General features: G+C 55.9%; 2 protein-coding genes across 3 annotated transcripts in view; one reads left to right on the top strand and one right to left on the bottom strand.

The window, feature by feature from the left end:
• Window positions 1-143: 143 nt before the first annotated feature.
• On the bottom strand, window positions 144-12,787 carry FADS1 (fatty acid desaturase 1). Of its 2 annotated transcripts, none has more exons than XM_060019019.1 (12): window positions 12,596-12,787; window positions 10,564-10,674; window positions 9,801-9,998; window positions 9,033-9,134; window positions 8,801-8,929; window positions 7,049-7,109; window positions 5,858-5,934; window positions 4,857-4,954; window positions 4,592-4,688; window positions 4,262-4,341; window positions 4,028-4,153; window positions 144-3,674 (listed from the first exon to the last, which is right to left on the bottom strand). In XM_060019019.1, the coding sequence occupies exons 1-12, from the start codon at window positions 12,785-12,787 to the stop codon at window positions 3,623-3,625; spliced, it is 1,323 nt and encodes a 440-aa protein (XP_059875002.1). In that variant the 3' UTR covers window positions 144-3,622. The 2 variants fall into 2 exon arrangements, with proteins under 2 accessions (XP_059875002.1, XP_059875003.1); XM_060019020.1 differs by lacking the exon at window positions 12,596-12,787 and adding an exon at window positions 12,446-12,502.
• Window positions 12,788-12,799: 12 nt separating this feature from the next.
• Window positions 12,800-14,419, top strand: part of FADS2 (fatty acid desaturase 2) — a 65,291-nt gene continuing 63,671 nt past the window's right edge. The window contains exon 1 of the mRNA XM_060019017.1: window positions 12,800-13,264. Coding sequence (XP_059875000.1) covers window positions 12,800-13,264 — 465 coding nt within the window. The remainder of the gene's footprint in view (window positions 13,265-14,419) is intronic.

The following is a 14,419-nucleotide window of genomic DNA, read 5'->3' on the forward strand; positions in this document are numbered from 1 at the left end:
ACAACTTATTTGAGCTCCGTTTTTTTTATTGTTTTTTTTTTTTTTTTTTTGGCTGCACCACGCAGCATGCAAGATCTTCATTCCCCGACCAGGGATCAAACCTGTGCCCCCTGCAGCGGAAGCGTGGAGTCCTAACCACCGGACCGCCAGGGAATTTTCCTGAGCTCCATTTTCTCATTCAGGTAATTCAGTTCTAAGCCTGCAGTAATGGTGATGGGGCCGAGGTGGGAAGACTTAGGTGTTACCACCTCAGCGCAGTAGCTCTAGTTAAGGGCCTGTCCCCTGTGGTAGCAGGTAGCGTGTGGTTTGTTTTCCTCTTATTTTTGAAGTTGAGTTACCTGGTCTTTTCCAGTTTATTAACCACTGCAGGGAAAATCAATCCTGCAAATCCTACTTAGCACATTTTTTAAAATATAAATTTATTTTTGGCTGCACTGGGTCTTCGTAGCTGCACGGGCTTTCTCTAGTTGTGGCGAGCAGGGGCTACTCTTCGTTGCGGCATGCAGGCTTCTCATTGCGGTGGCTTCTCTTGTTGCAGAGCATGTGCTCTAGGCACACAGGCTCAGTAGTTGTGGCTCGCGGGCTCCAGAGTGCAGGCTCAGTCGTTGTGGTGCATTAGCTGCTCCACGGCATGTGGGATCTTCCCAGACCAGGGCTCGAACCCGTGTCCCCTGCATTGCCGGGCAGATTCTTAACCATTGCGCCACCAGGGAAGCCCTAGCACATTTCTAATATTCTCGCTTGGAGAGGAGAGCTGTTCCAGTAGGGCAGTGTTAAAAGGGCATTGCTTTGCAGTCCAGCTCTGAGGTATTACGCCTTACAGAGATTTAGGCAAAAAGGAAACTTACGGAGACTACCTACACAGACTATCAGAGTTTAAAAGGGTGAGGGCATTGCCTCATGGTAGTAGGAAGCAGTGCACTAAACACTAGAATGGGCTAGCGCACACAGGCAGTCTAGCATTGGAACATGTAGGTATCATGGGAATGGGCTGGCCTTTCTTCTCCTTGCCACAGTCCACCTGTGCCTTGGTGTTTCTACAGCAGCCTGATGACCCTCCCTCTGCCCCAAGGGGCTTAGGCAAGGGGGAGTCAGTATGGGGACTCATATTCAGAAAGAAGTGAGAGAGTCGGATAGTAACTTGTAGCAGAGGTACAGGGACTCCTGTCAACAGATGCAGGAGAGGATCGTGGATTATAACAGCCTTCGTTTGGTCAAAATTACCTTTATTTCTGTTTTACTCCATTGGCGTGTGGTAACAAAACTGGCACACACAGAAAGGATGATATTGGGTCTGATGAAAATGCCTCTGGCAAAGTGGTAGGAAGATGAAAGTCACAAAGGTAAGCATAGAAGTTGGAGTTTTTACAAAGTGAGTTCAAATGTTAGTTCTGCCACATCTATGACCAGAGGCAGCTTATCCTCTCTAATCCTGTTTTCTCATGTCATTGTTTGGATTTGAGATCACTCATGTTACCTCGCGACGTCTGAGCTTTTTGTCACTAGTCTGTCCCTTGGTGGCCATGTGAGACCACACTGGTCCAGGCTAAGGAGAGAAGGCCACAGTGGTTGAGGTGCTTTGAGGGCTTGGACTTGGCTCAGTAAGTTTCACTGGCTCTGCTCAGATCGGGCAGCCTGGGCCCAAAGCCAGATGGCTTGATGGGCTGGGTTCAGCACCTGTTCTGGAATGAAGGCGCCAGTGCAAGTAGAACTCTCCAATTCTGCTCCTAATTGTTCTACCCAGACTGTTTCAAGCCAGGTTCTGCCCAAATGGAAAAGGTCTAAAACCTTCTGTAACCTGTTCTGCCGTGTGTGCGTGTGTGTGTTTAAGTCTGTCTTTGTTTTGACAAACCTCTGAGTAATCACAACAGCCTTCCCGTTAGGTGGTGCCTCTAATCCCACCCCAGCATGCCTTAGGACCTTCACCTCCCTGATTACCATTCTCATCTCCTTGCCGTTCCTTTCCTAAACGAAATATGAGTTCTCCCAGGTCTCTGCTTTTTCCTTGTAGTTTAAGGTACTTTCTTTCCAGTGTCCAAAATGCTCAATATGCTTCGAGTAGATGCTGTTGGGACAAGTGAATGATCCCCTCACCTCACCTGCAAGGCTGTGGGTGTGGGAAGGGGAAAGGGTGTGAACGCTGGCAACCCATGGGGAACAGTCCTGTGTTCACTCTCTAGAGATGGGTTAAACTGTTTCTATCTTTTAAAAAAAACCGGAGATTAAAAAAATTGTATTTCAGTATTAGACTGATAAACCTTTAAGAGATTCTCCTAAATTCCTACCTGGTCTCCAGCAGAGAAAGGTACTTGGACAGAATTGCCAGAGGAAGGATGCTGAAGGGCAGCCATGAGATCACAAACGTCTGCGTTTTCCCCTTCCTGTTTCCGGTTAGAACTATGAAGTCATTACACTTAACCCATTGCTCCTGCTCAGAAGTAATGCTACATAATTTAGGTGATGGAAAATCTCTTACGGCCCTTATATTCTTTATGACTGAACCCTGTGTTTTCGTCATGACTGCTAATTCACCCTCTCCCAGCTTGGTCACTTGTGCTCACTAACTGCTACTTCATTAAATTTGGAATTACAGGTTGGGGAGCAAAGGGAAACCCCTGGGAGCCCCCGTTTGTTTCTGTGGAGGAGAAGACTAAGCGCCCGTCTGCCCACCTGCTTATGGAGCGAGAAGTAGACTCCCCATCCTAGGAGTGTGCTCTCCCTCGGGTGGTGGTCAAAAGCTGAAAGGATTTTTAATGGCCAGCGACTCTCTGCTGGCTGTTTTGGCAAGCCCTGGGACCTCATGCTCCTTTGGTACCCTGGATGGAATGCGGGACCAAATCCTGTAGTGGCAGCATCCTTCAGGGCCAGATGCCTCTGACACCACAGCCCTGGCCTTTGCCCTCCCTGCTTCTAAGAGTGGAAAAATTGCTTCTCCAGGAGCCTGAGGCAGACATGGGTCACACCTAGCCCTAGAGTGAGCCAAGCTGCGGGGCCTCAGGCGCTAATGCTTCCTTTCTAAATCTTGCCCAGAAGGTTGAGCTGCTCTGTCCTCCTCCAGCCTGCGAACTTCTGAGGTTTGCAAGCAAGAGTGGAGAAGGCACTGAGAAGTGGACCAGTGGGATGAGCTCCTCCCTTTCCTGGATGGAATTTTTTTTTTTTGGCCACACCGTGCGGCATGTGGGGTCTTCGTTCCCCAACCAGGGATTGAACCTGCGCCCCCTGCATTGGAAGCACGGAGTTTTAACCATTGGACCGCCAGGGAAGTCCCCTGGGTGGAATTTTAGTGCTAAATCTCTTCCTGATTTCTGGGCTCAGTAGACCCTCCCTATTCTAACACCCTCCTGACTCCCTCTTTGCCCACCAACCACTTGCATCTGCTAAACAAAAAAGGAAACAAAACTTTCACATCCCTGTCCCAACAGCTCCACCCCTCCTTCCAGGGGGCTTGCGCACCCCTCTTTGGGTCTTAGATCTGTGCCTAGAAGATAAAGGGGAGGGGTTTGAGTCAGAGCCTTTATCTCCTCAAACCCACCCCCTCTGAACATTAGGATTGTAGTGGCATTGTCCCCAAGCCCCCCTCTGCTTTGGCTCCAAGGCTCTTCTTCCAGATGGGAGGCTGCTCTTACTGGTGGAGATAGGCGTCTAGCCAGAGCTGCCCGGACTCTCTCAGTGAGCTGAGGGGACAAGATGGGAGCAGACGGTGAGGGAGACAGAGTGGAGAGGAGCCCCAAAGCCATACCCACCAGAAGTGCAGCAGTGAGGCCCTTCCAGAGGTGATGTAAGGCCCCCTTGACTTGAGCACTCGCCTCCCCTTTGCTTCTGAGAAAGGGCTTCGGCCATGGCACTGAGAGCAAAGGCCCAAACTGGCCACAAGACCAACAGAGCACCTGGCCTTGGCCTTGGTGACCTCCATTCCAGACGAGCTGGGGACACCTTCCTGTGGCTCCCACCCCGTACTTCACCACTGACCCCACTGCCCTACCCTCTTCCAGCCCTCCCAGCCCTTTTCCTAGGCTCAGATACTCACTGGACAATGTCGGCAAAGGCTGAGAACAGGGGCTTGGACTGGTACTCTACGCCATGCTTGGCACACAGGGACTGCACCAGGGGAGCCGCTTTGTGGTAATTGTGTCGAGGCATCGTGGGGAAAAGACTTCACGGAGAACAGGGGACAGTCAGTGGCTCCAGCTCCTGTGGCCCCCCGATCCCCCTCCTACGTGGACCCTCCCCAGGTCCCTGCTTCCCAGGCCTCCCTACTCACTGGTGCTCAATCTGGAAGTTGAGGTGGCCACTGAACCAGTCATTGAAGGCCGACTTATGGACATTGCATGTTGCCTGGAGCTGGAGGAGAAGGTTGGGGGAGCATGGCTCTGGGTACCAGATGGAAAGGCCAGCCCAGCCTTCTCCAGGCAAAGCCGGCCTGTCCCTGGTCACTCCCTTCTCCACGTGGTGGCAGGAGAGAAGCTTCAGGCTAACGAGGCAAGGTTTGGGAGCGTCTGTTGTCAACCACCGCCCACCCCCTACCCTGGGTCTGTGCCCACCCACCCTTCTTATTAGTTGTGCCCAGGTCTTCCAAGTGACTGTCCCTCACCTGGGTGGAGACCCAGTCCACGTTCCTGTCGTAATCAATGTGCATGGGGATGTGGTTCATCTGTGTCACCCAAACAAACCAGTTGCTTTCCAGGAACCTGGTGGACATGGCACCCAGACAAAACCAGTACAAGCACAGCCCAGAGTTCTGACTCTCGCTCAGAAGCTGCTCCAACCCCGCCACCCTCCCCAGCCAACGCCCCCAGACCAGACTGGTTACTCCCACACATCTCTGCGCCGCTCCCTCCTCCCCCATCAAGTACTACCTGACCATGAAGAAAAGGCCCAGGAAGCCTTTCAGTCCCAGCAGCGGCACGTAAGTGAGGAAGATGCGGACGTAGAAGCTGATCATCCAGGCCAAGTCCTGCAGCGAGAGGCAGAGCCCTGTGACGGCACAAAGCACCTCTCCTCTCACGGCACTTGTTCCTCTGCGTGGAGCAGCCATCCTCCCCGGTCCTGACATTGGAGTGCTCACGGCAGCCTCTCCCAGCTGCCCTGTCCGGCACCATCTAGCTCCGCTCCGTTCCTAGTGGCGCCCCCAGCCCTCCTTGCCTGTTTCCTTCACAGGTGCCAGGTCTCCCTGCCTCCACTTCCTCCCAACCCATCTCCATCCTTCACCCCTTCATCACGCTGCCAAGTGAGTCTTCCAGGATCGTGGCTGAGTCTGTGCCAGTGCCCTGATCAAATCGCTGATGAGTTTTCTGCACCACCCTCCTCTCCTGACACCCGAGTCCTCCACCACATGTCCGGTGACCAGATTCGCCCCTTAATTCCCAGCTTCTCTGCTCAGAGTCCAGCCCACCTCCCCTGCCTCCGCCTGTCCTCCAAGGCCAGCTAGGTAAGGGACTTTGCAAAGTCCTTTCTGATGCCTCCCATCCAGCCAGAGGCAGTCAGGCCCCTTTCGGAATCCCCAAAGCTGCTGCCTGTACCTCCTGTCTGGTGTCAACCACATCCTGTTTCATCAGAAGTTTCCCAAGTGAAGGTGCCGTCTCTCATTCATCTTCCCCCTCCCCAGCCTGGCCCCTGCTTTATGCCGAACACAATAACCTCAGGAGATAACTCGCTGAATTAAATAGGGCATCAGGAGTCAGGTTGCCTGCTGAGCCCAAGTCATCTCACCTAGAGATAAGGAAGGGTCTATACCTGGTTCTGTTACTTTGCTCTAAATTAGGCCTGGAGTAAATCTTAGTGGGATTTCCCCTGGAGAACCCCCTTCCCATCCCTCAGGGTACTGGAGACAAAGGATGTGGGGGCCATGGATACTTACCACCCACTTCTTCCTCTGGATAACAAAATAGAAAATATACCACTGGAAGTAGAGAGGCAGCAAGGCTGGGGGCCCAACTGGGGAGGAAATGGACACAAGGGGGGAGGTGTGAGCAGCACTAAAGTGTCACTAAAGGGCCAGCTGGTGCTGGACAGATGGCCTCCAGCACAGGGCTGCCCCTCTGCCATCTCCTGTTGCCCCTCCAGCTGCCTCGGCAGTCCTCAATCCATTGGAACCGACGGGCGCTGGAGGTGGGCATGAATGCAAGTCTGAAGAAAGCAGAACCTCCCAGTGGATGCTGAGAGGGTGAGGTGGGGGGAACGTGGCATTCTCTTCCATGGAAAAGGATAGCTGGGGAGACAAGCTCCACGCACGGAACTTGCTCTGCTCCTGTGCCTTTAAAAAGGTACTGCTCTGGGACTTCCCTGGTGGCGCAGTGGTTGAGAGTCCGCCTGCCGAGGCAGGGGACATGGGTTCGTGCCCCGGTCTGGGAAGATCCCACATGCCGTGGAGCGGCTGGGCCCGTGAGCCATGGCCGCTGGGCCTGCGCGTCCGGAGCCTGTGCTCCGCAACGGGAGAGGCCACAATAGTGAGAGGCCTGCGTACCGCAAAAAAAAAAAAAAAAAAAAAAATTCCTTTGAACGAAAATGGGATCAATGGACTCATCCCCTCCTTTCCTTTAAAAATTTGAATTTTTGAAAGGGTTTAAAAAATTTTAGACATTATGGAGATTTTTAAAGCAGGGAATATACACAGCAGTCTTGAGAAAGAGCTTAAGACAACCACAGCAATGTTTTCTCCCCAGCTCCCTCTTCAGATCCAATCCTCCCATTGCTAGTCTATCTACCTTTGTCCTTCTGGGTGTTAGACTGTGTCCCACTGCGTCACCTTAGCCCTGGGCTGTTTGACAAGATTTAAAGTGAGGTTTCAGACTTAGTCGGGATGGCCCCCCACCATTCAGTTCCCTTGTGGAAGCCAGGGTGGGCCTGGAGGAACTAGTTTGCCCCCAACACAAGTGACCTTTGACCAAACATTAGCCTAACTCTTGCCTTTGCCCCTTGAGAAGGTAGACTGTCCCCTTGCAGGGGGCACCCTGTTCCAGGTGGAGATCCTCCAGCCTTCACTTCAAGTACCGCAGTCCCGCGGCAGCGTCGCAAGCCCCGCCCCCCGGGGCTGGACGAGGACACTCACTCAGGAAGAAGTATCTGTGCTGGTGGTTGTACGGCATGTACTTTTTCTTCTGTTTCCCAAGCTGTGAAGGAAAGCAAACACACATCAGCCCCCACAGGCCAGTCACCCATTCCCCTCCCCGTGACCTTGGCTTCTCCCTGCTCAGGAGCCGAGGCCTCCTGCGGGGGCCGTCAGCTTGTTGGCGCCACGGAAGGCTCTAACAAGCCCAGCCTTACCTCCAGCTCCTGGCGCGTGAAGCCCGGGCTGCTGGATTTGCCAAGCGCGCCACAGCGTGGACGCAGCTCGGTGGCCCACACCCACACGAGGCCTGGGCACAGCGGAGCCTGCAGGTCCTCAGTACACCTCGTGCTCAGCCCGAGACGCCCTTGTCAGGTTTCCAGGCCCCTCCACCTCCCCTTCCTTTCTCCATCTGGTCCTCTTTTGACACCAGGGTCTCCACAGACAACAATTTTTACCCTTACCCGGGCCAGGATCCCCTCTACATCCAGCCCCTGACCTTCTCCAAATCTTTCGGTCTCTTCAAATGTCAACATGAGCTTTATAAAATCCCTTGAAAGCTAAGCACAGTTTGGCAAATATTTGTGGAAAGATTACCAAAATCAGCTTGGCAATCTGAAGGCTCTGGCAAGGTTTTCCCCAGCGGCTGGTGGTGATTTTGTAAGCTGAGCGGCCATAGAGACAGGCTGGGGCTGCCAGGCCAGCCGGTCAGTCCGGGTCCCCTAGCGGGAGCTCTCACAACCATGACCGCGAAGCTCTGCGCTCGTGTTCGAGTCATGGCTCCTTCTGTTCCCCGTGTCCTGGTCAGTTCTGGCCACCAGATGACCACAGGGCACAGGAGGGACTCTACCCCAGAGCAGAATGCCAGCTCACCCTTCTTTCATGAGTCCATCTACTGTTTTTCTTTTTCTTTTTTTTTTTTTTTAGCGGTACGCGGGCCTCTCACTGTTGTGGCCTCTCCCGTTGCAGAGCACAGGCTCCGGACGCGCAGGCCCAGTGGCCATGGCTCACAGGCCCAGCCGCTCCGCGGCAGGTGGGATCTTCCCAGACCAGGGCACGAACCCATGTCCCCTGCATCGGCAGGCGGACTCTCAACCACTGGGCCACCAGGGAAGCCCTAAATTAACTTTGTAAAGAACTCCCCTGCCCACTCCCAGCGTCCATCACTTTGCACTCACTGAAGGCTCACCAGATCTCCACCCACCCCCAGGCTTTAGCAGCTGCATTATAATGGTTGCTCACACCCTCAGATGACAACTCAAACCCAGTGCTGACCACCCTGAAAGTCAGGCTAGGATCAGGCGGGTGGGAAGAATTACTCAGTGAATGAATATTCTAGATAATGGGCATCAGAGAAGAGTAAGCCAGTGTAGCCGTTGCGTAAGAGAGAGGATTACAAAGTGCAGGGGGCTGACTGCCTGGGGTGGGAGTGTCTAAAAAGCACCTGCAAGGAGGCCATCCATCACCTTCAAGGCCAAGCAGGGTTTGCACAGCAATCTGGTCATCCTTTGGGTCCTTAGCAGCGTGGGGTACCTTTCTGCAACAGCTATTTGCTGACTTGAACTCATGAGGGAGGACAGGTGAGTGTCCTGGGCAGCCTGCTTACTGCCTGTGGCGTCCCACAACTTCCAAACAGCCAGCCAGCCCGGCCCCCAATGTCTTGCCCACACTGACAGCATTGTGAGCACTTCCCTGCAAGCCCTGTGTGCTGCCTGGTTCCCATTCTCCGAGACCTTCACCGATACCTCTGCTCACCTCCACAGAGAGGATCTTCCCCAAGGCAAAGAAGAAGGGGTGCATGTTGATGTCCGGGTCTTTGCGGAAGCAGTTGGGCTTGGCATGGTGCTGGAAGTGCAGGTGGTTCCACCAACTGGCAGGGGCCCCCTACAGAAAAGCGGGGCATGAGTATGGAAGCCTGGTGCCCCCCCTCCCACAGGCAGCCCATTGTTGACTGGAGTTTCACAGAGTCCCTCCCCGTCCCATTGACCTTCAGGTGGCCAATCACGAAATGATGTAGCAGGTGGTTCCATGTAGAGGTGCTGAAGACGGACAGGTGTCCAAAGTCATGCTGCAGCCAGCCAGCCTGGGCCTGGGTGAGAAAGGCTAGCGCTGAGAGCAGCCCACCAGCCCTGCATCTGTCTCAACTGACTCGGCCTCTCCCTCGTCCTTCATCTACCTAGGCCTGTGCTGGCCTAACTGAGCACATCAGGAAAGGAGTCAGGAAGCCTGGGTCCTGCTTCTGGCTCTGCCACTGACTCACACGAGAGCTAGGGCAAATCACTACCCCTTCCCTGTTCTTTGGTGTCCCCAGCTCTGGAGTTCTGTGACTTCCGATGGACTGAACATCCAAACTACAGAACAGGACAGAGTGACAAACTCAGGCAAGTAAAAGGCTTAACTAATGGTTCTGACAGCCAAGTATTAGGGCCCCAGCTGAGAAACCAGAATCTTGGTTCTTGGCACACCTGGACTGTGACAGAACCTGAATGTGAAGTTTCAGAGGAGAAATGCCACGGGAAGAAGGGAGCCCTGGGAGAAGCGGCTGGAGAGGCAGTGGGAGAAATGAAGGTGCACGTGGTGAAGACGAGCAGATGAAAGCCACAGATGACGCAATGTGTGCTCTTTCTGCACCAACTCTACCATGTGTCCTCAGCTCTGCCCTGGACAGAGGGCTCCTTGGCCTCCTGAGGGGTACAAAGAATTTTCCCCACGGAAGCTGAGCTGGCTGTGTTCTCGACAAGCCGAGGGCTCTCACCTGAACTGTGCCGAGCAGCACTGCACAGAGGAGGAAGGGCAGGAAGGATGTCCCAAAGAGCCAAAGAGTGAGCCAGGCAGCAACATCCAGCAGCACAATGTGCAGCAGGTACAGCAGGAAGAAGACAGGGTTCGCCTTCATGAGCCCCATCCGCTCCACTGTGGCCTGCAGCGCCCGGAACTCCTCAGTCAGCTCTTTCTGTAGAAGAGTGGAGATGGAAAGGGTGTTATTCTCCCCAGATGCAACCCAGCACTGGAGCCAAGGACCCTCTTAAGCTCAAGGCCCCCCACCAAGGTAGCTGAGGGAAGCCCACGGTCCTAGGTAAAAATACCACAATGCTGAGGAGGGATGACAGAAGGTGATATGGGATTAAGTCTAAGCATGTGGTCTTTGGAGTTAAACAGAATTCATTCAAGCCACTGCTCTGCCACTTAGTAATGGTGTGATCCTTGGCCGAGTTGCTTAACCTCTCTGAGACTCAGTTTTCTCATCTGTAACTGTGTGTGGATTATATGATGTTATGCTTCGCACAGAATAAGTGCTCGGTCGATAGGTCTCACGTTGAGGATGGGGATGGTGGTGGTGGCCTTGTGAGAACCACAGGTTCCAAAGCCCTGCAACCCAATAACTATGCAGGAGAAGCAAGGATCTCGAGATTCCCAAGAACTACTGACTGTGGTCCCCTGTGATCATATCTAGGGCTTCCTTCTACCCTTTGCCCCTCAACAACTGCAGGATCTCCAAACAGCAGACGGGGTCTCACATTCTTAGTGGGCTCAAAGCTGGGCTGCTCCGGAGACAGTTCTCCAATCAGGAGAGAGTTCATATACTTCCTCACAAGGCCCTTGTTGATGTGGAACGCCACAAAGGGATCCTGCAAGTTTGGGGAGAAGGCAGAACAGTGAGGAAGTCAGCCCGGCCCCCCCAAGATTTGTGGAGGGCTCACACCAAGGACCATCCTCCTGATCCAGCAAGGAGGCTGTACCCAAGTTCAAACAGACCCCACCCCCCTCCAGGCAGCTGCCCTTTGAGAGTGCTCAGACCTGTCCCTGGTGTCCACAGCTCAGGATCACCCAACAACTGTGTTCTAGGAAGAAGGGTACCATGCCAAGGAATAGGAAGCACGGGTAGGGCGACCACAGAAAGACCTGCCTGGGCTGGCCTCTCCTCTAGGTGTCTCATGAAATGTGCTGAGGGAGACTCCCTGTGTCCAACTGGAGGACTCTTGCATTTCTCCCCCTTCCCTCCGCTGCTGTTCTGGTTGGGGTTCCATATTTCCCTTCCCACTCTGAACACCCCCTGCCCTAGGGCACTAATTTTGGTTACGCAAGGCGGGGTCCTCAGCGACTAGATTAAGAGATTAATGTCCTGAAGGTCAGACAGCCCCAGGCCCAAAGCCACAAGCTTGGAGGCGGAGGGAGCCGGGGCGGAGCCGGCGGCCGGTGGCACCACACATCCGGACCAATCGCGGTCTCCGTTGCAGCCGGCCCCGGCCCTAAATCACACTGCAGGAAGCCTGCTCCGTCTACGCATGCGCCAGTCCACACCTTCACCTTCGGCCACTGCCTGAGCTCCCCAGTGGTCACTCCTGAGACGAGCACAGGCTCAGGCCTCGACTCCCAGGCCAGCCGCGTCGGAGGGACCGGCGGGTCCTTACCGTGTTAGGCTGTACCGCCACATCACGGGAACCCTAGTGGCCCGAGGCGCGCTCCGAGATGGCAGGGAGAAAGCTGGGGACAGTGGAAGGGGTCACGCCGCTAGGCGAAGGATGGGGGAAGGATATAGGGGGAGGGGACACGGCGAAGCGAACGCTCCAATGTTTGGGTCCCAAGGAGTGGACCCTCAGCTCTCAAACCCAGAAGGGAAGTGCTAGGTGCTTTAGTTCCGAGAGCAGGTCGTCTAGAGAGGGAAGCAACAGAATCGGGGCTGGGACGCGCGCTGGCCCGCAGTGAGGCCTGAGGGAGGAGGGATGCGACCCAGCACGGGGCCTACAGCCCAGGACTGCAAACAGCTGCTGGCCTGAGGCTGAGTGACCTCCCCACAGGATTCCAGGACTGTTCCAGGGCCCTCGCTAAGTGTATGCTGATGCAGCCCCACCCCCTTCAGCACGTTGCTCCCACTCTTTTTTGTGCAAGAGCAGGCGCTAGCCCTCTCTGGCCGGTGCTGCCCCTTCCCCACCCTCCGGTCTTCACCCTGTGCAGGGGTTCCTAAGGCAGCGGGCACTAGGTGGCTTCCCCGCTCAGGAAAATCCCCGAGCGTGGTTCCCTCGTTCTCTGCCCTGCTCACGCTCGCCAGTCTAGTCCGGCATGCTCGGCCCAGACGCGTCTGCGCTTCCCTCCCAGCCACCAAGTCAGGTCAAGACTTGATCCCTCTCCCTGCCACTGACCCCTCCTCCCTTGGTCTCGGCAGTGCCGCCGTCCGGGGGTTCCACATCCCCGCTGTCCTCTCTCCTACCCCTGCTCCGGGGACTGCCCACGCCTGGAGACCGCAGACTCCGGGCAGCAGACGGAGCGCACAGACAGATGGCGCGGCCCTTTGTTTGTGCGTGCACGTTGCCGGCCTCCCTCCCTCCCTACTCCCCAGACTCCACTTTTCGCAGCCTCTCTCCTGCCCTTGCATCCCGTTTCCGCAGCACACCCAATCACCTGGCAACCGGGACGCTCCTGCGCCTCCCGGCTTTTCCCCGAATTAGAGTATTCGGCCCTGAGTGCCAAATCTCTTGTCTCGCGCGCTGAGCCCCAGGCTCCGACCGCCCGGCCCCGCCTCCTCCCGTTCCCTGGACTGGCAGCGCTCACCGTGGCGTCCTGACCCGCGTAGTGGCTGATGACCCGGGAGCCCCCGGGGTGCTGGCGGGTGAACTCGCTGATGTTGTACACCTTCCGGTCAATCACGAGCCACCGCTCTTTGTCGCGTCCCGAGCGCTGCGCCACCTCGTCCCAGGTGAAGTAGCGCGGGATAGGCCCCTGGGCCGGGGTCTCGGGGGCCATCGGGGCCGGGCGATGCCGCGCAACGACTGGGCAAGGGAGGTCAGGCGCGCGCACGGGACCCGCGGGGTAGCGCGCACCGGCCTCGAGTGCTCTGGGAGCCGGTCCGCTGGCGCCCGCCTAGAGCCCGCCGCCCGCGCGTCGGGTTTTCAGCAACCGAGGTGGTCGGCGCCGAGCCCCGCTGCGCGCGCTTCTATTGGTCGAGCCGCGTGGCGCGGGGACCGAGTCCCCGCCTTCCCGCCGGCCCCGCGCGGGCGGGCGCTGCAGGAGGGTCGTGGCAGGCCGGCTGAGCGCGGGGACGCGCGCCTCCTCGCGGGCTCTTTGCGGGGGTCGCCGCCGCCGGACCCCACTCTCCGACTCACGCCTGTAGCTCACAGGGGGCGCCGCGGGCAAGATAACGGTTCCTGTGGAGGCTCCTGGGTGCGGGTCCCGGCTCGCGGGGCGGCGGCACCGGGTGCGCGGGCGCCCTGGGCTACTAAGGTAGGGTGGGCTCGGCGGAGCCGGGTGAGTGGGTGCATGGAGGGCCGGTCTCGCGGCCTGGGAGGCCTGCCGGGCCCGCGGGTTGGAGATTGAGGGGTTTTGTGGGGGGGGGGGGTGGAGAGGGGTTGTCCCAGGGGCCTCGTCTTTGGGTTGGGGGCGTCCTCGCCAGTCTCCCGACGCTGACCCTCCAGAGATCCACCTGATGAACCCCCGCCTCCTTGCCACGCCGCTCCACCAGTTGTGCGGCTGGAAGTTAAGAGCCTGAGAACCCTTGGCAATTATCTTGAAACAGCGTAATTACGGTTTATCTGCGCTGGGGTGTGGGAGTGGTTAACGCTTGACTTTGCTCAGTATAACATTAAAAATGCCCCACATGGCTTCCCTGGTGGTGCAGTGGTTGGGAGTCCGCTTGCCAATGCGGGGGACGCCGGTTCGTGACCCGGTCCGGGAGGATCCCACGTGCCGCGGAGCGACTGGGCCCGTGGGCCATGGCCGGTGGGCCTGCGCGTCCGGAGCCTGTGCTCCGCGGCGGGAGGGGCCACAACAGTGAGAGGCCCGCGTACCGCAAAAAAACAAAAACAAAAAAAAAAATGCCTCACAATTTTCGTAATTCTGTGTGCCTTTTTTGCTTGTTTGTTTTTATTTTTATTTTTTTTCAATTAACTGGGATCCTTAAATAAAAGGAAGTGGCCTAGCATCTCTGGACCTCTAGGAGGGCCTGTGTGAAGAGCCTGGGTCTCCAGCTGAGGCATCAATGCTCCATCCTGGAGGAACCTGGGAGCCGTAGGAGGCCTTTAAGTAGAGAGATTGGGGGTTCAGAGCTCTGAGCTTTAGGAAGGGGTGAACACAGAGGCTGGGGCCTGGGGGAAGGGGGAGTCAAGAAGCTGTTAGAGTTATGAAGAGATTCAGTTCACATACTAAATTTTATTTATTCAAAAAACACTTTACAAAGCACTACGTGCCAGGCACTGTTTTTAGTGCTTTGCAAACATTAACTCATTTAATTATCATAAGAACTCTTTGAGGTAGGAACCTCACTTACAGATGGAGAAATGGAGCCACTGAGAGGTGAAGAATTTTATCACACAGTGAGTGGCAGGACTGAGCTTCGAACCAGCGTGTAGCTCTGCTGTCTCTCCTCTGATTATACTAATG

This window comes from Delphinus delphis, chromosome 8 (assembly GCF_949987515.2).
Source record: "Delphinus delphis chromosome 8, mDelDel1.2, whole genome shotgun sequence".
Lineage (NCBI taxonomy): Eukaryota > Metazoa > Chordata > Mammalia > Artiodactyla > Delphinidae > Delphinus > Delphinus delphis.

Coding starts and splice junctions, on each gene's coding strand:
- FADS1 (XM_060019019.1), bottom strand. CDS start 12,787: ATGGCCCCCGAGACCCCGGCCCAGGGGCCTATCCCGCGCTACTTCACC. Junction 8,930..9,032: donor TCGTGATTGGCCACCTGAAG/GTCAATGGGACG, acceptor GCTTTTCTGTAG/GGGGCCCCTGCCAGTTGGTG. Junction 4,342..4,591: donor TGGACTGGGTCTCCACCCAG/GTGAGGGACAGT, acceptor CTTCTCCTCCAG/CTCCAGGCAACATGCAATGT.